This window comes from Branchiostoma lanceolatum, chromosome 7 (assembly GCF_035083965.1).
Source record: "Branchiostoma lanceolatum isolate klBraLanc5 chromosome 7, klBraLanc5.hap2, whole genome shotgun sequence".
NCBI classification, from domain to species: Eukaryota; Metazoa; Chordata; class Leptocardii; order Amphioxiformes; family Branchiostomatidae; genus Branchiostoma; species Branchiostoma lanceolatum.
This window is the reverse complement of record NC_089728.1, coordinates 16968796-16988420: the sequence shown is the minus strand read 5'-3', so window position 1 is coordinate 16988420 and position 19625 is coordinate 16968796. Positions and strand designations below refer to the sequence as shown.

General features: G+C 43.4%; 3 protein-coding genes and 1 long non-coding RNA gene across 4 annotated transcripts in view; 1 reads left to right on the top strand and 3 right to left on the bottom strand.

Moving 5' to 3' along the window:
• Positions 1-1862: 1862 nt before the first annotated feature.
• Positions 1863-13419, bottom strand: LOC136437937 (UDP-glucuronosyltransferase 2C1-like). The gene is made up of 4 exons (XM_066432527.1): positions 13252-13419; positions 5393-5612; positions 4321-4540; positions 1863-2918 (listed from the first exon to the last, which is right to left on the bottom strand). The coding sequence occupies exons 1-4, from the start codon at positions 13309-13311 to the stop codon at positions 2636-2638; spliced, it is 783 nt and encodes a 260-aa protein (XP_066288624.1). The 5' UTR covers positions 13312-13419; the 3' UTR covers positions 1863-2635.
• Position 13420: 1 nt separating this feature from the next.
• Positions 13421-15210, top strand: LOC136437936 (cytochrome b-c1 complex subunit Rieske, mitochondrial-like). Its single transcript, XM_066432526.1, has 2 exons — positions 13421-13702; positions 14359-15210. The coding sequence occupies exons 1-2, from the start codon at positions 13492-13494 to the stop codon at positions 14967-14969; spliced, it is 822 nt and encodes a 273-aa protein (XP_066288623.1). The 5' UTR covers positions 13421-13491; the 3' UTR covers positions 14970-15210.
• Positions 15211-15606: 396 nt separating this feature from the next.
• Positions 15607-16134, bottom strand: LOC136437938 (uncharacterized). Its single transcript, XR_010756353.1, has 2 exons — positions 15998-16134; positions 15607-15867 (listed from the first exon to the last, which is right to left on the bottom strand). It is a non-coding gene; the product is annotated as an uncharacterized lncRNA (long non-coding RNA).
• Positions 16135-16473: 339 nt separating this feature from the next.
• The window catches only part of LOC136437935 (NEDD8-activating enzyme E1 regulatory subunit-like), a 39678-nt gene continuing 36526 nt past the window's right edge, over positions 16474-19625 (bottom strand). Inside the window, exons 20-22 of the mRNA XM_066432525.1 lie at positions 19440-19510; positions 18533-18582; positions 16474-17546 (exon numbers count right to left, since the gene is read on the bottom strand). Of these exons, the coding sequence (XP_066288622.1) occupies positions 17437-17546; positions 18533-18582; positions 19440-19510 (231 nt within the window). The 3' untranslated portion in view covers positions 16474-17436. The remainder of the gene's footprint in view (positions 17547-18532; positions 18583-19439; positions 19511-19625) is intronic.

Sequence of the window (19625 nt, the reverse complement as noted above, 5' to 3'; positions counted from 1 at the left end):
GCGTGAGGTGATTAAACTACCTTACAATACAATGCGATTACTTATGGGATTTAAACTTTTTAAAAATTGCTCGTTTACAATTCAAAACATGATGTACGTGTTTATTTGATTGCTATTTGAATGAGTGAATTGCTCACAACAATTATTCATATACGTCATCTAAAGAGTTACGAATCAACCTTAGTCTATAGCTTGTTCTAATCAAAACAGATTGATGTCATCAATGGACTAAAACTTGCACTTAAAATATTGACGTTTTGATGAAGATTAAAGGCAACCTAAGCAATATTAGGGCATTGAAAGTCATATTTTCAAAATTATTATTTTTTTTTTCAGTGATTTCTATCCATAGTAAGTTAAAATCACACTATCCCATAACCCATTGCATACCGACCATCATGGAGCAAAAATGCGATATCGTTGTGTGGTGGGAACTTATTGAAAATCTGAGGACTTGAAGGCTAGCCGTCATTTCAAATCTTCCGAACATACGCGATTCTGACCGATAAGTCCCGAACGCTTCCGGAGAAGTAATCACATGGTCATGGCTCAATGTGCTCGGGCATTGTGACGTCACGCGGACGGAAGCTACCGACAATAGACCTCTTTCCAGTTACGGCGGCCATTTTGAATTCCCAGGGGTCAGCTCGGGGTCATGCACCAAAACGAGGCAGTCCCTGACTCAGATCCTACTATAACCCTGGGTAATGCCAGTTATACCATCTCTAGTTGTACATTTCGCCCCTCTAAGATGAAATAATCTAATATATGTGCCTTTCATATGTAGAAAATATTGTTGTGGACATTTTGACTTATTTTTGGCTAAATTCTTATTCGTTTTCCACAGTTTTTGATGGGTAACGTAAGGACAGTCTCTACCATGTATCCTCCTTAATATCTTAACTACATGTAGTAGGATTAATACAAGACCTGAAAAGACTAGCTGCAGACTGGCATTATTGTGGGTAAAAAATTAGAAGACAATTGGCAGTTGTTACGACAATTTCTAGATACCAAGATCCGGTCTGCACACTAAGCTCTATGGGGTCGACCGGTCCGGTCCAATGCAGAACTCAGTGGGGAAGGCGGGGTAAATCACAGATGCGTAGGGACTGGGGTCGATCCCTGTCCCACTGGCGATAACATTTACGGGTATAGCGTTTCTTTGCCATGCCGATCTTAGCATTGAGAAATCATCAAAATCACAGGATAGATCTGCTAAATTTCAGCCCACAATTATCTGGACTCAACTTGTGGAAGTGTATGCTACCAAAACTATCATTGGAGCAAACTGACATAGAAATATACAATAATAGAAAACGCAACCAGTCTGTACCCCACCTTTCCCACTGCACTGAGTTCTGCATTGGACCCCAATCACCCCATACAGCTTTGTTTGCAGAACGGATCCTGGCATCTAGAAATTGTCGGAACAACTGCCAATTGTCTTCTAATTTTTTTACCCACAAGGATGCCAGTCTGCAGCTAGTCTTTCCATGTCTTGTATTAAACCTACGGTAAAAAAGATATTAAGGAGGATATACAAATGTAGACACTGTCCTTAAGTTACCCATAAAAAACTGTGGAAAACGAATAAAAATTTAGCCAAAAATAAGTCAAAATGTCCACAACAATATTTTCTCCATATGAAAGGCACATATATTAGATTATTTCATCTTAGAGGGGCGAAATGTACAACCGAAGATGGTATAACTGGCATTACCCAGGGTTATAGTAGGATCTGAGTCAGGGACTGCCTCGTTTTGGTGCATGACCCCGAGCTGACCTCTGGGAATTCAAAATGGCCGCCGTAACTGGAAAGAGGTCTATTGTCGACAGAAAACGGTTACGGCTGGAATCTGGTCTAATTTTTGGGTGGCATCAATGAATAAAATACTTCTTTTGTGGCTTGTTTCTGTGCTCTTTTTTACACGGCCCAAAGTATGAAATAATGATGCAAATGTGCTAATATGGGGAAGTAAATGTCAATTTCAATTTCACCAAACAGAATTGCTTTCCCCAGAATATTTCAACTTTTCGCCCCTGAAATTGCTTAGGTTGCCTTTAAAATAGCATGCATGCGATGTCTTCATCTCTAAAATACACATTGACTTCATTAATGTGTCATACAAGTCAAAACGTGACGAATTATACTGATTAACTATATCTTGTTTTAAGTTGTTTAATGATAAGCTTCAAATAAAAACACTCAATATTCTAACACAAGTAACGATAATGTTTTATTGTAGTTTTGCAAGATCGATAAAGGAGGGTCTGCATGGGGGGCCCCGACAAAGCTTTACGCTGAATTCAGGCGAAACCTCTACGTATTACGCTAAAATCAAGGAAGGTGATATACGGTCGCCTCGCTACAAATTACGTGACTAAGACGGATACACTAGTAGTAAGAGAACTTCAATAGATCTTATAGTAAATTGATGAGATAACAATATCAAATAAGAGTTATCCCAACATTTCAAAACTATCCCGTTTTCTAACAGGAATTATTTTAAGAACTAAATAAAAGGAATAAATAATCAAGTTTCCTCCTACGAGTTACAGGAAATAAAAATAGGCTGCCTACGCCTTACGGAAAAAAAGCATGCAGACCCTCATGAAGCGGTATCCTGGCCGTCTACTGAGACTTCAGCTTGCCGCCACTTTTACAGCAAATCTTCCTACAGAAGAACGAACAGCTGCACCACACGGTACCCAGGACAGCTGTACAGACAGCCAACAGGAACACAGCCACGTCCAGCAGGTAGTACTGGTACCACGGCAGCTCCACTGCGCGTGCGCGGAGATGAGGCAGTCCGCCATGTTTGATGACGTGTTCTATCCACCAGACGGCCCGCTCCATGGGTGACTGGGGCTGGTCACGGTGCAGGCGGGACAGGCGGGCTGCGGTCTCACGGTAACTAAGAGAAAGGCGGAATTAAACATCAAATGAGGTCATGATCATACTCTCCAAGCAGAGGAGTGGGTCCGGCAGGTTTTTGTCGTGTTTTTAGGCGTTTTTGTCGGGCTTTCTACATAATCTGTTTTCTTCTCCCAGTTTCTCTCTATAGATTGTATCAGGTTTTTAACAATCACAGAGGGTTTGGCTACAGTTCACATCTCTGCCGTTAATGTAGCTCCTTTCCTATGGTATGCCTATTGCTACCACAGTATATTCATGTCAAGTACAATGGCTACTACTGTAAGAGAGTCACAAAACAAATTATGATTATGATTCATCATTCCAAGGCGTTATAATGATTCATCATTATGATTGGCGGGACAAATTTTAAGTATTTGGGCAACCCAGCCATGGAATCAGCCGTAGACCTCGTCACACAAAATCATAGTCATCACACACAGCATTGAATGTCATTGTAACCTACAATAGATATGTTTTCGAAAGATATGGAATGTACGTAGCCTGGATGCTAGACCCCCAATCCCAACAATATATACTGTAAATACAGAAATGTTCGCGGTGGTTTTATGTTCGCGGTTTTCGCGGCGACTTTCCACCGCGAATTTAAAGCCACCGCGATCATTTTGTCCTATACTATAGGAGTGCTAGTATATGACTGTAGCACTGCCGCGAACTTAAAGCCACTGCCAACACTCCATCTTCCCCTTAGCGTGAAAAAAAAACCACGCGAATTTAAGTGCATTTACAGTATCGTGTAGAGATTAAGGGTCCGGCATCTAGGCTACTTGAAGCGCAATGCTCGTCATGAAAAAACATCAGACACACGATCGGGGGAAATTCCGGCACCTTTTTCCCATGACGTGCTCGTACCGTGAATCAGCCCTTTATTGATAGATAAACTTTTCAATGACATATATTATATAATAGAGTTGACAATAAAACTGAATTTCTTACCAAACACTAGCTAGTACACCGAAGAAGTTATCTCATCATGCGAAACACCAATCTGACTTTATAAATAGCCGTACATTTTCCAAATGTGCATTTCTTTGTGTACTACTTCTAGTTTAGCTTCACATTTAATGAAATCCATGTATAATTGACTAGGTTGTGATAACTTCTTTATTGTACTATATTCAAACTATATTGTTTCATTTATTCATTTATTGCCAATCTTATTTTTTGTCTAATTGATTTATCTGAATTGTTATAATTTGATTAATAATGTATATAAGGGAAGCTTTTACATAAGCAAATAGCGTTTCGCCTTCCTTGCCCTGCACTGTCATATACTCACTTGTAAATTCATTGTTATGTGTCTATTTTCAAAGTACCAAAAAAATATAAAATAAAATAAAAACTACGTACATATTTACTTACAAAATTCGATTCAGAAATACCTGTCGTTGGTGAGAACGTGAAGAATGGCCTGGTACAACTGCTCCGCGGTGACCGTTCCGAAGTCCAACTTCACCCCCAACCCCTTGGCCTGGACCCGGGCGGCGTTGCCGGGGTGATCCCCAAACAGCGGTAGACAAACCATGGGCACGCCGTGGTACAGGGCCTCGTACACACCGTTCAACCCAGCGTGACTAACGAAGGCTCGAGTCTTGGGATGCGCTGGAAGGCGACGGAAATTATTTTTGTCAACAAAGGGTATTAAATCTCCAAGCAGATCTCCACGGTGTCAAATCGTAACAGCCAGCCAGAGAAGCTCCAGTCAGCCAGAGAAGCTCCAGTCAGCCAGAGAAGCTCCAGTCAGCCAGAGAAGCTCCAGTCAGCCAGAGAAGCTACAGTCAGCCAGAGAAGCTCCAGTCAGCCAGAGAAGCTACAGTCAGCCAGAGAAGCTCCAGTCAGACAGAGAAGCTCCAGTCAGCCAGAGAAGATCCAGTCAGCCAGAGAAGATCCAGCTAGGCACCTTATTGTAGCTTCTATGGCTGACTGGAACCACTCTGGCTAGCTGATACGATTTTGGTACCGTGGAGATCTACTTGTAGATTAAACAAAGAACACTTGTGGAAGTTAAACAGCCTTAGGGACCTAATGAACAAATAAATCACAGACGAATAGCTTCCTATAAAATCCTCAGCATCATGGTGCTCTATTCTTATTTCTACAGTAACGTTTGATACCATTTTAGGGAAGTGATGTTTATTTTGCCTCCGTGAAAAAGATATTCAAGTATACGATATATTAGTATATTCATACATGTATACGATATATATTTATGCGATATACATGTGCATATGTATAAACATGATATGTATATACATGTATATATTCGGTTCTACATATAAATCACATAAATATACAGAAGGCAATGACATAGAATGGAGTATGCTAATAACAAATGATTCAATTTGCATAATCAAGGAGGTATAAGGTCTCCGAGCTCTTGTTTGGGGTAAAGTAAGAATATACTTTCAGAACCTGCGTTGACTCCAACAAAACATATTCGTTTTCGCTACCTACCCAGTAAGTCATTCTGTGGCAGCCAGGACATCAGCTTGGTGTTTTTGCCCAGACCGGTCGGCTTCTCTCCCACGTACCGCCACACCACCTTCTGTCGGAGCTTCGCGAAGACTGCGGCTAAGATTTCCTTCTTTTCCGTCGGTATCGTTTTGACCATCGACCCAAAGCTGACAATGATCACTCCATCGTCTCCAGATGACTGCATAAAATCCTCCATTTCCTAGATAAAACAGATTACTATCACAGCAAGGCTTGAAATATCCGGCTACCCAGGCCGCGCAATTGCAACCATATTTTGTTTGACACAAGGCCATGTTGATTTGATTGCATCGATGACATCCTCTTGGAACCCCGAAACTGAAGCGATCGTGCCAATAAAAAAACATCTAAAAAAAGTTGCCTTCATTATGAAATCTACGTGGTCAGGAAGGTTGAAGAAATGACTAAACAGACAGAGAATCGTATACCAAAGTATGGCCGGATTCTTCATTTTTGGTCCTTCACATCTTCTTCTTTGAGTTTGACATTCTAGATTACTATCGGTTTTCCGAAATATCTTTTTGAAAAGTTACCGCATATATTTGCTCCTTTAATAGCTGATTTCCACGATTTACATTTTACAGTATGGTAGAAAACTTTGTGTGTGTGTGGAAATGGACAAAAATTAGCACTGAAAATGGGCACGTGACCCATTACATTAATCTCCAAGCAGATCTATAGGTTGCATAAAGACCGTATCAAACTGGCAGAGGAAGTACGTTTTGCAACCAAGATCTGCGATAACTCAAACAGGGCGGAGCATTTCTATTCAATAAAGGTGTCGCTGCCCCTCCTCGTTGTAATGCTAACAGCCGTACGAATGTCCGGGTTACTAATCTTTTTATGACCGATTTCTGGGACAAGCCCAGTCACCCGCGCACGTCTCAGTGGGAGGTTCGCGCCTTGGTTGAGCCTAGTAAAAAGCTCTCACAATAGCAGTTTCTTTCACCCATCGGCGATGTTTGTGGCATGAAGGAAAACCATTCTTACAAAAACAGTCGTAGACAATGTTTACTGTTTCAGGTTCAAGCCACTATTACTAGATATTACAAGTACCCCGCCTGCCCGCAGCGTTTCCACCACTCAATCGAAGAGAGTCATCGGGAAAAAAAACAAGGAAAAAACGTAAACATAAACAAGAATTTCGCCCTCGCATTTCAGCCTCTACGCTGTGACCACATGGCGGGAATTCACAGTTCCGACGCAACTGGTCAATATTGATCGCATTCTGTGACGATTGAAGCAGTTTTGGTAGCGATCTTCGTAACAAATTGATTTTGAAAAAGAGACCAAGTCTTTTCTGCTGGCAACATTAAGTTTATTTTTCCTGGGAAGTTTAATTTTCGCAGTACAGCCCTGCCCAAGTGGACAGCCTCTCAGTCGCGGTCTGGAGGCGCAGCCGACCCGTGACAGCCCGGCATGGCGCCGCATGCCCGTGCGGACAGAGAGTAATAAAGTCACTTACAGTATGATTAGGTAACAATTAGATGTTAATAGCCTTTGTTCAGACCGACTTGTTCCAGACCTTGGATTGCATTACAAGCTCCTTCTTCCAGTTGGATACGGTCTTTGCAATCCATTGGGTCTGGTTGGAGACTACCATTACATCATAACATGACGTCCTAACATTAACATAATATATGTGACGAAACCTTACCTCAGAAAGAGGGTGACCGGCACGGGGGGTTAATCCGCCAACCTGGACCATGTACTTTTGCTGGCCATGTACTTGCAGTCACCGACAACATGCGTACGAAGTATCCAGATTGTGGTTTCGCAATACTAGGAGACTTTAATAGGACTGATGTTTCTGATATCTGCAGAGGCGGCCTCCTGTCCCAAGTTGTAAAAGACAACACCCGAGGTAATGCCATTCTCGACCTGATCTTGACCAACATGAAATACCTGTACAAGCGTCCTTCTATACTGCCTCCAGTAGGCCTTAGTGACCATTCGTCTGTCCTTTGGATCCCTGAATCCAAAACCACTGACAACAAGTGTACAAAGAAACAGGTCCGTAAACTCTGTGAAACTGGAATGTTTGACTTCGGCAAATGGATCACGGCGCATAAGTGGACTGAAGTGTATAATGCACAGGGGGTTTCAGAAAAGGCCAGTGCCTTTCATAACACTCTTGAGAACGCCATCAACACTTTCTTTCCTACCAAGTCTGTCAAAGTACATAACTCTGACAAGCCTTGGGTAACGCCCAAGATAAAACAGCTGATTAGCCTCCGACAGAAGGCTTTTTACAAACAGTCTCCGACCGTCTGGAAATTCTACAGAAACCTGACACAAAGAACACTGGCCAAAGCAAAGAAGACATATTACACAGACAGGGTCTCATCCCTAAAGACAGCCAACCCAAGACAGTGGTATCAAGAAATCATGAACATGGCTAACGCGAGAAAGTCTGACTGTGGAATCACACTCCCAGGGCTCGACTCTGAAGACAGCACCACCATTGCCAATGCCATAAATGCCAGATTTGCTGAAGTCTCCAAAGCCCTTCCTGCGCTGTATTTTACTCAACTACCCGCCTTTCTCCCGGCACCACAACAGCTGCCCACCCTGCAAGTCTGGGACACTTACAAGCGCCTCCTAGCAGTGAAAACAAACAAGGCACCGGGACCGGATAACATACCACTGAAACTGTTGAAGGAATTCGCTTGTGAAATCAGCTCTCCATTCTGCCATGTTCTCAACGCCTCGTTCGCAAGCGGCATAGTGCCCTGTCAGTGGAAACAAGCAGTCGTGGTACCGGTACCAAAAACCAAACCAGCCAAGATCGATCAACTGAGACCCATCTCCCTGACCTCCCAGTTTTCAAAGATAGCGGAACATTTTGCCCTTTCTTGGATTTTGAAAGACATTACATTCGACAACCGACAATTTGGCAGCCTTAAAGGGCGGTCTACAGTGTATGCACTCGTCAGTCTGGTAGACAGCCTATTCAAGGGGACGGACAAATCATCTACAGTATGCACTCTCGTAGCTACAGACTTTTCCAAAGCTTTTGATAGAGTCCACCATCACACCGTCATTACCAAACTGTTAACCATGGGACTCCGACCTGAACTCATACCATGGGTGGCCAGCTTCATATCCGACAGGAAACAGCGCGTGCGCTACCGTGGAGCTCTCTCAGAGTGGGAACACCCGACATGTGGAGTTGCGCAAGGAACTCTACTAGGCCCCATATTATTCCTGGTATTGATTGACGATGCTGCTTCTGATGCCTCTAGTCCGGTATGGAAATACGTGGATGATATGAACATGCTCCAATCAAGACTGCTTAAACAACCTTCAACCCTACAGTCTGATCTGGATCAGTTATGCCAATGGACTTTAAACAACCATATGCTACTAAACGACTCTAAATGCCTTGCTATGCACATCACATTCTGTCGGAACTATCCCCCTCTGCCACCACTGCGAGTCAACAATGCACCGCTAGCTGTCGCGCCCAGCCTTAAGATCCTTGGACTCCACATCCAGAACAACCTTCATTGGGACGTCCAAGTCAAGCAGATGGTGGGAAAGGCCGCAAAGAAACTCTACCTCCTCAAAAGACTCAAAAGGTTCATGTTATCGCGTAATGACCTGATCACGATCTACACATGCTATATCAGACCGATCCTAGAATACGCTGCACCTGCCTGGACATCTGGCCTCACCAAACTGCAAACTGAGAAACTCGAACAGATCCAAAAACGTGCCTGCCGGATTATTCTGGGCAACGACTACACTGGCTACTCCCACGCCCTGCATTAGCTAGGACTGAAAACACTGGCACAAAGAAGAGAGGACTTGTGTCTCAACTTTGCAAGATCTCTGATGGAGTCCAACTTCAGGGACTGGCTTCCGAGCACAAGAGGGGACATATCCGGCCGGAACACCAGAAACAAACAGAAACTTAACACACCACTCTGCCGCACCAACAGACTCAAAAACTCTCCGATTCCGTACCTTGTATCCCTGCTGAACAAGTGACTGATCTCCTTAACAATTCCATGTTTTTCCCTACTCCATTGTACCAAACAACACAATCCTGTCACGCTCGAATGTTTCAATGTTTACAACGTCAGCTGTCCTTACGTCGTGTTCTGTGTTGAAAATGAAAAGTCTTTTTAAATAGCACCATTGGTAAACTTTGTATATATATTTGTATATAATCACATAATTTTTATGCGAGCAATTGTGAAAATACTCGCCAATTCAGACTTGCCAGTCTGCGATGTGGTATTTGTCAATAAAGTTTCAAAGTTTCAAAGTGACCATGTTGGGCATGATGGGACAGGGAAAATCCAGCACAGTGTCTGTCTGAGACAGCCACAGGTCCGTGCGTGACGTCACACTCTGGATAGTTTCTTTCTCACTGATGTACTTACTGACCAGATCGTCATACATGTAACCGTTAAGCCAGCTTCTCGCGATATGTATAAGATCGAAGAGCAATACATTCTGCACTCTTTGCAAGAACGTCATTTGGTCGGTACAGTGCGATTCGGATGGCGGCACGTATGCCAATTCGAGCGGTACACCTGCGGCCACTTTGTCGACGAGCGCACTGGGCATGGGGCTGAGGGCGACGTGGGGCGCCCCAATGGTTGCTGCCACTACAGCGCCATATCTTAAATAGGGGTCGGAAACAACAACACTGTATTTCGCAGTTTTCAACCTCTGCAACACGTCGCTATCCCCCCCCTCCTTCCCAAGGAGGTACTCGCAGTGTTTCTTTGCCCACTTGGCCGCGTTGGTTTGTGCTCTTAGTTCTTGATAGGCAGACACCGATTCTGCCATTCCAAAGAAGTTGTCTTCCCATTCCCGAAGGCGAGCACCGAATCCGTGGTCCTGGAATGTCTCAAACATGAAGTCGGGCCTCTCTGCTCTTCGTTTCTCCACGATGTCCTCTTCAACAACCACCGTGACGACATGACCCTTTTCCACCAACGCCTGCCCGATTGACGCCTCTACCATCCAGTGGCTACTTAACGCTGGCATTGGTACCAACAGAATCTTCTCTGCACCGCTCCTGTGGGTGATCATAAGACCCAGGAGAACAAGGAGAATAATTGAACGTGGAAGCTTTGGTATGCTCCCCATGGCGTTTTCGAGTGGAGCTATCCAACTAATGGTCGTATAGATGACGGAGGTCCCTAACACCGTGGGAAAGGGTACATAATCCCCAGGCGTGGCTTTTGTTTTCGGGAACTTAGCTATCAAAACAGTGTCAGCTTTATATAAGCAAAGACGTGATCGGTTCCTCACCTAACACACTTTGCGGCTCTACTTTCATAATTCTCATACTCTCCAAGCAGAGCTAGGGTTTCGGCTGTTTTTTTACGTGTTTTAGTCGTTTTTGTCATGCCTTCTACATGACAAAAACGCCTAAAAACACGTTAAAAACCAGCCGAAACCCTAGCTCTGCTTGGAGAGTAAATTCTCAAGCCTAAGGCTAATGGCAGGACGATCCTGCCAGCAGTGCAAAAATTTGCACCGCTGGCAGGACGATCCTGCTAGCAGTACAACAAAAAAATGCACTGCATACAGGACGATCCTGCCAGCAGTGCAAAAATTTGCACTGCATACAGGATGATCCTGCCAGCAGTACAAAAATTTGCACTGCATACAGGATCGTCCTGTATGCAGTGCAAATTTTTGTACTGCTGGCAGGATCGTCCTGTATGCAGTGCAAATTTTTGCACTGCTGTCAGGATCGTCCTTTTTTTCAATGCATTTTCGCAACCAATCAGAAGCTAGCATATGTAATTGCTACGGTAACAGCAGATATTAGGTGTTTCAAGATGTCGGCCATCATCACAGCGTATCTAAGGACCTACCAGGTGATATCAGCGCGATCCGATCGGATCCGGCGAACGCATGAGCTGGAAACCGGGCAATTGTAATTTCATAATTTCAGCTAGGCTTAACCTATTCATGGGGCATATTTCGGATCGTGATTATAGTCATGTTTTATCTCAAATATCATCGATGCTAGGTGCCAAATTTCTGACATGCTCCTGGGTACTGATACTCCCATCCGAGCCCTCTATTAATTGAGCTGAACTACTAGTTAACGTACAACGTACAAGTAACAGCGTTTCGTTATCACAACTGACTCTTTTTTATGCTGAAATTTTTGAATCCGTCGAATCGACAGCTTGAGAAACGCACTTTTAATAGAACTTATTAGAAGGAATCCACCCCCCTCCCACTGGATCCTAATGTCAATTGTTCAATAAATCCCATGACTTCATCAGACAGGTGTGGTTGTGCTCTATTATTACGAGTCATGTCTTGTTTACTGCTCGCCTCTTGGTACTCATTCAGTAACAGGGCGGCCTGGAAATCCGCCCAGTTGGAAAACTTATCTCCAGCCTTCATGGCTGCCGCCATGTTCCTCGCTGAGTCCTTTCGCGCGGGCAATCTTTTTGCGAGCTCTGATTGGCTGAAAATTTTTCCTGTCAGCAATGGAAATTTTTGCACTGCATACAGGAAAAATCCTGTATGCAGTAGAAATTTTTGCACTGCATACAGGATGATCCTGTCGGCAGTAGAAATTTTTGCACTGCATACAGGATGATCCTGTATGCAGTAGAATTTTTTGCACTGCATACAGGATGATCCTGACAGCAGTGCAGATTTTTCTACTGCAGACAAGATCATCCTGTATGCAGTGCAAAAATTTCTACTGCATACAGGATCATCCTGACAGTAGCCACAACCAATTCGCCAACAGGATCATCCTGTCAGCAGTGCAAATCAAATTTTTCTAATACAGGATTATCCTGTCAGCAGCAACTTCCTTTATACACTTCAGCCACATCTCGCCAGGTGTCGCTACTGTACTGTAACGTTGCCTAAGGCTATTGGCAGGACGATCCTGTCAGCAGTAGAAAAATCTGCATTGCTGACAGGATCATCCTGTCAGCAGTAGAAAAAAATGCACTGCTGACAGGATGATCCTGACAGCAGTGCAATGTTTTCCTACTGCTGACAGGATGATCCTGTCAGTAGTGCAGATTTTTTCTACTGCTGACAGGATTTTCCTTTTTTTTCAAAGAATTGTTGGCATATGTTACTGTACCAACGGATATTGTTTTACTGGATGTTTTACAATTTTAACTGTGTTCATCTGGGCGTAAATCGAAGCGTGGGACGTATTAAGGGCGATTGTAGTGGGGGTTTGTCTCTAATGTCCTGTTTACCGCCAAATTTCAACATGCGTCAACGTATAACGCGTTCGAACGTCACATCGAGAACATGTCCAGACAACTCCAACCCTAGATTTTGCGCTGAACTTAGCGGTGAGTGACGTGTATTTGTACCTATTGCCTTGACGTGCAAGTAACACGTACAGCCGTTCGTTGTTACAACTCGGACTCACTTTGTATGCTGAAAACTGAGTCGCTTAAACAGTCTTGAGAAACGGACTTAACAAAGTACTCACCCCCCTCCCACTGGGTATATTGATTACTGAATCTTTGCCACGTTCAATAAATCCCATGAATTCACAGACACGTGTGATTTTGATCTAAGTATAGTATGAGTCATTTGTAGTTTTACGTTTCTAACATATGGAGGAATAGCAGGCAAACAATTGCTTTTTATCAGGAAATTTAGATTTTCAAAATGATCCTGTCAGAAGTAGAAAAATTTCCGCTGCTGACAGGAAAAATCCTGTCAGCAGTGGAAAAATCTGCACTGACAGGATGATCCTGACAGCAGTGCAGATTTTTCCGCTGCTAACAGGATGATCCTGTCTGCAGTGCAAAAAATTCCACTGCTGACAGGATCATCCTGACAGTAGCCACAACCTTTTTGCAATAACGGATCATCCTGTCAGCAGCAACTTCCTTCATACACTTCAGGTACATCTCGCCAGATGTCCCCACTGCACTGTAAGGATACGAGACCGTTTTGCGGTTTAACAGTTTACGACAGCACTTACGACATTTTACGACAGTTCCAGACGTAACTGATCCTGCGCACTAGATCGTGACGTAATCTCTCATGTAACCACCATTTTGACGACCTCGCCGGTAGTCGACTATAATATGTGGAGCAGTGTCGTCCGTAGCGCCGGCCTGGCGCCGTACCTGACCGCCACATCGCAGTGTGTGGCGTCTCAGCTACGGCCTCTGATCCCAGCGGTCGCCGTGAAAGCAGACTCGGTGCTGGTACCGTCTCCCGTCGAGCCCCAGACGAGCGGCACCATGGCCAAGACGCTACCGCGCAGTGCGCTACGAGTGACCTCTGGTGTTCACGGTACGTAACGTAACATCCCTGGCTAAATTACGATCTTATACACTGATGTAAAACTAGATAAAGTCTGTAGGATAGGGAAGAAAGGCTAAGGATTAAAACTCAACGTCACAGGATATTTAGATATTCGCAGTCTGTTATGAAAAGTGCCTAGGATTGCGTAGTTTTGTTGTGCCTACCTCTCACCACCACCATATTTGACACGGCTTATACAACCTGCACTTGGATAACGCTGTCAGTATATCATATTCAATCATATTTGTATAACATTTTAGGTGTCCCGAAATCTTTGTCTATCCATTGTGGCCTGATACAGTAGATAACAGTAACTTAGTTTGATTCAGTTTGAACCAAACAAAGCAGCTAACTTATGGTTTTGTAACGTAAGGGCTCCTTTGGAAATTAGTTACTCGGTTAACTGAAGGGACTACCCTTGATATTGATAAAAACAAAGAACTAAAAGTCACAACATGTTGCCAAACCATAAAATAATTTGTTTAACCTTTTCCTGTTTTTCTAATTTCAAATTTCCTTAGGATACTGGAGATTCTTTTAAAGGCAACCTAAGCAATATTATGGCGTTGAAAGTCATATTTTCAAAATAATTTTTTTAGTGATTTCTCACCTGCTGACATTTTCAATTTTCCTTTATTCTTTAGGGCCAAGCCAGGTGCGGTTCGCCCACAGTGATATCACCGTGCCAGACTTCAACGACTACCGCCGTCGCGATGTGCAGGATCCCAACAAGCCTGCCGTTAGCAGCGATGTCTCCCGCAAGGCCTTCTCCTACATGCTGGTAGGTGGTTGCGCGGTGACCTGTGCCTACGCTGCCAAGAACGTGGTACAGGACCTCGTCACCACCATGAGCGCGTCCGCCGACGTCCTGGCCTTGGCCAAGATCGAGGTCAAGCTGTCCGAGATCCCGGAGGGGAAGAGCGTGACCATCAAGTGGCGCGGGAAGCCCCTCTTTGTCCGCCATCGCACGGACGAAGAAGTCAACGAGGTCCGCGCCGTAGATCACAACACGCTGAGAGATCCAGAACCCGACGAGATCCGCGTGCAGAAGGCGGAGTGGCTGGTTCTGATCGGCGTGTGCACGCATCTCGGCTGCGTGCCGATTGCCAATGCGGGCGATTACGGCGGCTACTACTGCCCGTGCCATGGCTCTCACTACGACGCGTCGGGAAGGCTAAGGAAAGGCCCCGCCCCATACAATCTCGAAGTTCCAGAGTACACGTTCCCCGATGAAGAAACACTTATTGTAGGTTAACGAAGCAACTCTCAAGTTTGATACATGTACAGAAAAGACATTAATCATTTCAACATTACTGTTCAACATGACAGCTTTCGATGTTTGAAGGCAAGTCATACGGAGTGTAGTTTATTGCCCGAATGCAAGTCATTAAACAGGTTGACAAGTAGTTACATGTGTATTTTAAAGGACAAAAGAAAACTGGTTATCAGAACTATTATTGTTTGTGATCACTGAATAAACCCTTGGCTGTGTGAAATGGTGTGTGCTTCATTCTGTTGTGCTGTTATTAGATGTAACTTAAAGTACAGTGTTTACTCTATTCGTTTACACCAGGGGTTTAACTAGCTTGGAATTTTCTTACCGTTCTTGCAATTTCCACTGAATGAAAAATCATAAAGACTTCTTTCCTTCATCTTGTACAAATTTTTGTAATTGTTCAACTTCTAGAGGTGTGGTTTATTCAAACTTGAATGGTTCTATATCTTTACGGACCAATTTTGTCCACCAAGGTTGACGATATGGTCTTAAAACTTTCCCAATGTAGTGATACGCAGAATGACAAGCACTGGCTAGAGCCCTGTCTTGATTATAACATTCAGACAGAAATTCTACCTTGTAGACACAGAAGTATAAACTTCATAACAAACAACAGTTCACCATCATGTATATATATTTACTTCATGGTCACAAAACAGTTGCACATTGTTCACCCTTCATGTAAACAGTGGTGTCTTTTTAAGAGGCCTGAATTTTCTTTCATCTTATACAATATCGATGCATGAGAAACATCAAACTGATAATAGTGATATGACCAAATACTGTCAGTTCCTCCTGCTTCAATAAGACACTAAAGGGTACCCAGAGATAACCTGGTAAACAGCCTCTTAGGCTGTTCTAGTTACAAACATATGACCTGGTAGCCAGTCTTTTAGGATGCTCCCATGTTACAGACATTGGTGCATGGCTGTTGGGCATGTACAGGGCTGTCTCCAAAAATAACCTGGTAAACAGTCTCTTAGGATGTTCCAGTTACAATACATAACCTGGTAGCCAGTCTTTTAGGATGCTCCATGTTACAGACATTGGTGCATGGCTGTTGGACATGTATAGGGCTGTCTCCAGCTTTATATTAAGTTTAAATGACTTTCCGTCCCTCTCATGGTTTTGTAGACTTGTTAATTTTCGTCCTTTTAAGCTGACAAAAATACATTTTCATCAATTTCATGTTTAGGTTCAGATTTATTTTGGAAGGATCTGGTGACATTTCTTTTCAGTCCCAACAAGGAAATTTACGTTCCAGGACAGAGGGATGGGTCCTGGAGACAGTCCTGTGCTATGTATCTGACAAATTGCTAAAGAAAGAGCGGGCATACTCAACACAACGTCTTGTGCAGCATCTTTAACAAAGTCGACAAATAGATGACATCATACAGGAGTGGTGCTCATCCCCAGCACTGTAAAGTCTATAGTCATTGGCTGAAACATAACTGCTAGAAATTTCATCATGTACTATTACTATAATTGTTATGTGCTGGTAGTGAACATTTTGTTTGACATGATAGTAAAGTTACCGGAGCTAAAAAAAATGGCTACATAAGCTTGTGGTTGGCAGTTTGATACAACAATATGGCTATTTTTTAATTCTATTTGAAGGACAATGTAAATACATAAGGCTTCTTGTCTGTTCTACACACACCTCACTTGGGATAACAACGTAGATCAGGTTTTGAAACTTCAAAAGTTTTCTATCACAACTGACATGTAACTATAGGTTACGAACACTGGTAATACATCACAATAGCATCTCTACATGAAGTTCTTGAAACTTGGTACTAGTATATTTCGGTTCAAAAACATTTCTACGATGCGGTTCCTCAGAAACCTTAAATCCATAACTGGATTTTTCTTGCACAAAGAGCAAATCTTGTTTCTTATCAAAATACAGAAATAACTGCTTGAAGAGTGTCTTAAGGGAGGTTCACAGGAGTGCGTATATTCAAGTCCGTTTGAGTTCCGTATTAACAATAGGTTAAGTTTGCGGCCAAAGAAGTATTTTTTACGGTTCGATAACCAGGCTGAACAACGGTGGGTCAAAGTGAAAACAACAGTAACTGTTCTTTTCTGCAAACCTTTAGCATGGGTGCCATCCGATTATTATGACCAGGGCTCCTACACTCGCTACCGTAATAGAAATTGTTTTCATAGCCTGAGTGCCATCCGATCATTACCGGGGCTCCTACACTTGCTACCCTGAAAAAAATCGTCTTTCCAGCCTGGGTGCCATCCGATTACTACCGGGGCGGGGGCTCCTACACTCGCTACCCTGAAAGATCGACTTTTTTACGGGTAGCGTAGGAGCCCCGATAGTAGCCGGATGGCACCCATGCTAGCAAACTCAACCTGACCCAAAACAATGTCAATACAAAACTCATACAGACTTAAATATACACTCGTGTGAAGCCCCCCCTTATACACGACTCGATCAGAGCGTATATGTGGCGGAGGAAGAGTTCATAGCGTTGTAGATGTAGGTGTTGTTGAAGGGTACAAACTGTTTGGTCACCAGTTTGATGACCTCTTGCGCTGCAGCCCCTATCAAACACAAAATCAAGATCGTGACAAAACTGTTGAAACTCGGGAAAAAAGAAAAAGAAAATGAACAAAAAGCCAGGCTTGTGCTGTTTGTAAATGCTCCTCCATAGATTTATTTCCATGAAAGTTTATGGCACATGGAACTTTTATGGAAATAGAGAGTTCATGATATTTTGAATGGGTAGTTGAATCAACAGTTACCCTTGCCAAACTGTTGTCTAATGTAGCATTAATGCCAGAAATACTTATGCAGCACTAATGCTTGGTTAGTGCACACTGCCATGGTAATTTCATGGTAATTATGGCTGTCCAAATACCAGTCCCTCAATGTCCTAGCAGCCATGCCTTGGACCAAGGCTTGAACCAATTAGTTGGCATCTTTCCAGCATTAGTGCTTTCTGCCACGGCCTTTAGTCATGCTTGACCTATACATTAGCACCCTGCAACAGCTGGGGATTTTAACAAGGATGGACTGTAGTTAGGGGGCAGAGGGTTAATTTGGTGTGACCACCCCTACTGGCACCAGCCAGGGGAAAGGGTTTCCACTTCCCCTTCAGTCCAAGAAGACTGGGTGATAAATGATGATTAATGGACAGGGGTGTATGCTGGCATTAATGCTCTGTTCCAAAGGGAGCAGAGGGAATCCAGCATTAATGCCCAATGTGCTCCGCTAAGGAGCGCGTAGTGCGGCATTAATGCTACATTAGACAACAGTTTGGCAAGGGTACCGTAGCAAATAGTCTAGCAACGCAATGGAAATGAAAGTGCAGATGTGATGTTTTCACAATGACAGCAAAAATCAGTTACTTTTAAAAAAACACTGAATGTTTTAATGAAGATTTACAGCATTTATTTCGATTGTCAACATAAAATGTACATTTGTATGTCATGTATAAAGGCAATGCTGGGGAGTTTTAATGATGTTAGTTGCACAAAAATGACTGAGATCATTTTCTCATTATTGAGAGATTTTTTTCTCTCCTTACCTCCCATGAAGGCAGCTACTGAGTGGAGTTCTGACCCTCCATATCTGCACCTGTTGCAGAAACAACAAAGTTTGTTTGACATGTTTGTTTGTTTGCATTGCATACCGGTAAACCGCTTCAAGGTGTAACACACCAGGTTTGTACTGAACAGTACAAGCTGCATATGCCATATCCGGACAGATTTATCTGATCCACTATCTCACACCGAGAAAGACCCCTAATCTTTTCGATAAGTGTGATTCGTTCTTTTATGTGCTCGAGGTGTGGCTCTCCTCAAACACCGAACCTCCATTTAACGTCCACAAGGGCACAACGTCAATGGGACAAATCAGGGAACCCCAGATTCGAACCCAGTACCTTTGGGTTCTGGGACCAAACACCCTGCCACTGCGCCACCGCGATGCCACATATTAAGTGTTCAGTCTTTTTACTCCATCATTTTTCAATAAAGTTAAAGTAATAGTGTGACATTTGTTTTTTTTGCGTAATGATAGCATACTATTTCTAGCATACCATTTTGGCTCATATAGCTAATCACTACATACCAACACAACAACCACACAGACAGCCAAACATTTGCAGAGGTACATGTATCAAGTTGTACTTCTGTTGCACGATACATGCATTTGTTCAAGGACAAAAATTTTCTCAACTTCTGGTGCATTCTGCATTGAAATGTGCATTTTTTTCGGGTGAGTATGACATGAATAAAATGCAACACGGTGTATTCCGCATCAACCTCAGTCCCGGCCCTCCTGCAAGTCGGGCTGGCTCCTCAGTTGATACGGAATACACCGTGTTGTATGCTATACACATGTATGTACCTCATGAACGCAGGTGAGCTGCTACAAAATGTACGTCACTTCAGTGGCATTAGAACAGGTAAGCTACAAGGAAGACAACTCACATTTCATGTACATATTCATCCTTGATATAAGGTGTCAGGCTCCACTCCTGTAGAAGTCCACACATGCACGCCTACGAGTCAGAAATAATCATCTTAGAACGTTGATGAAGCTTATACATCCATGGGTAATAAGACATGCCAAAAGACAGCTACTCAAGCAACAGGATTCGCCTTATATTGAACCAT

What these genes read in the sequence shown, in the direction of transcription:
- LOC136437937 (XM_066432527.1), bottom strand. Translation starts at nt 13,311, where the DNA reads ATGTACCTGAAGTGTATGAAGGAAGTTGCTGCTGACAGGATGATCCGT. An exon ending in TGATCCGTTATTGCAAAAAG is followed by an intron (nt 5,613 to 13,251) that starts GTTGTGGCTACT and finishes TGTTTTATCTAG; the next exon opens with GAAATGGAGGATTTTATGCA. An exon ending in GCCACAGAATGACTTACTGG is followed by an intron (nt 4,541 to 5,392) that starts GTAGGTAGCGAA and finishes GTCGCCTTCCAG; the next exon opens with CGCATCCCAAGACTCGAGCC.
- LOC136437936 (XM_066432526.1), top strand. Translation starts at nt 13,492, where the DNA reads ATGTGGAGCAGTGTCGTCCGTAGCGCCGGCCTGGCGCCGTACCTGACC. An exon ending in AGTGACCTCTGGTGTTCACG is followed by an intron (nt 13,703 to 14,358) that starts GTACGTAACGTA and finishes TTTATTCTTTAG; the next exon opens with GGCCAAGCCAGGTGCGGTTC.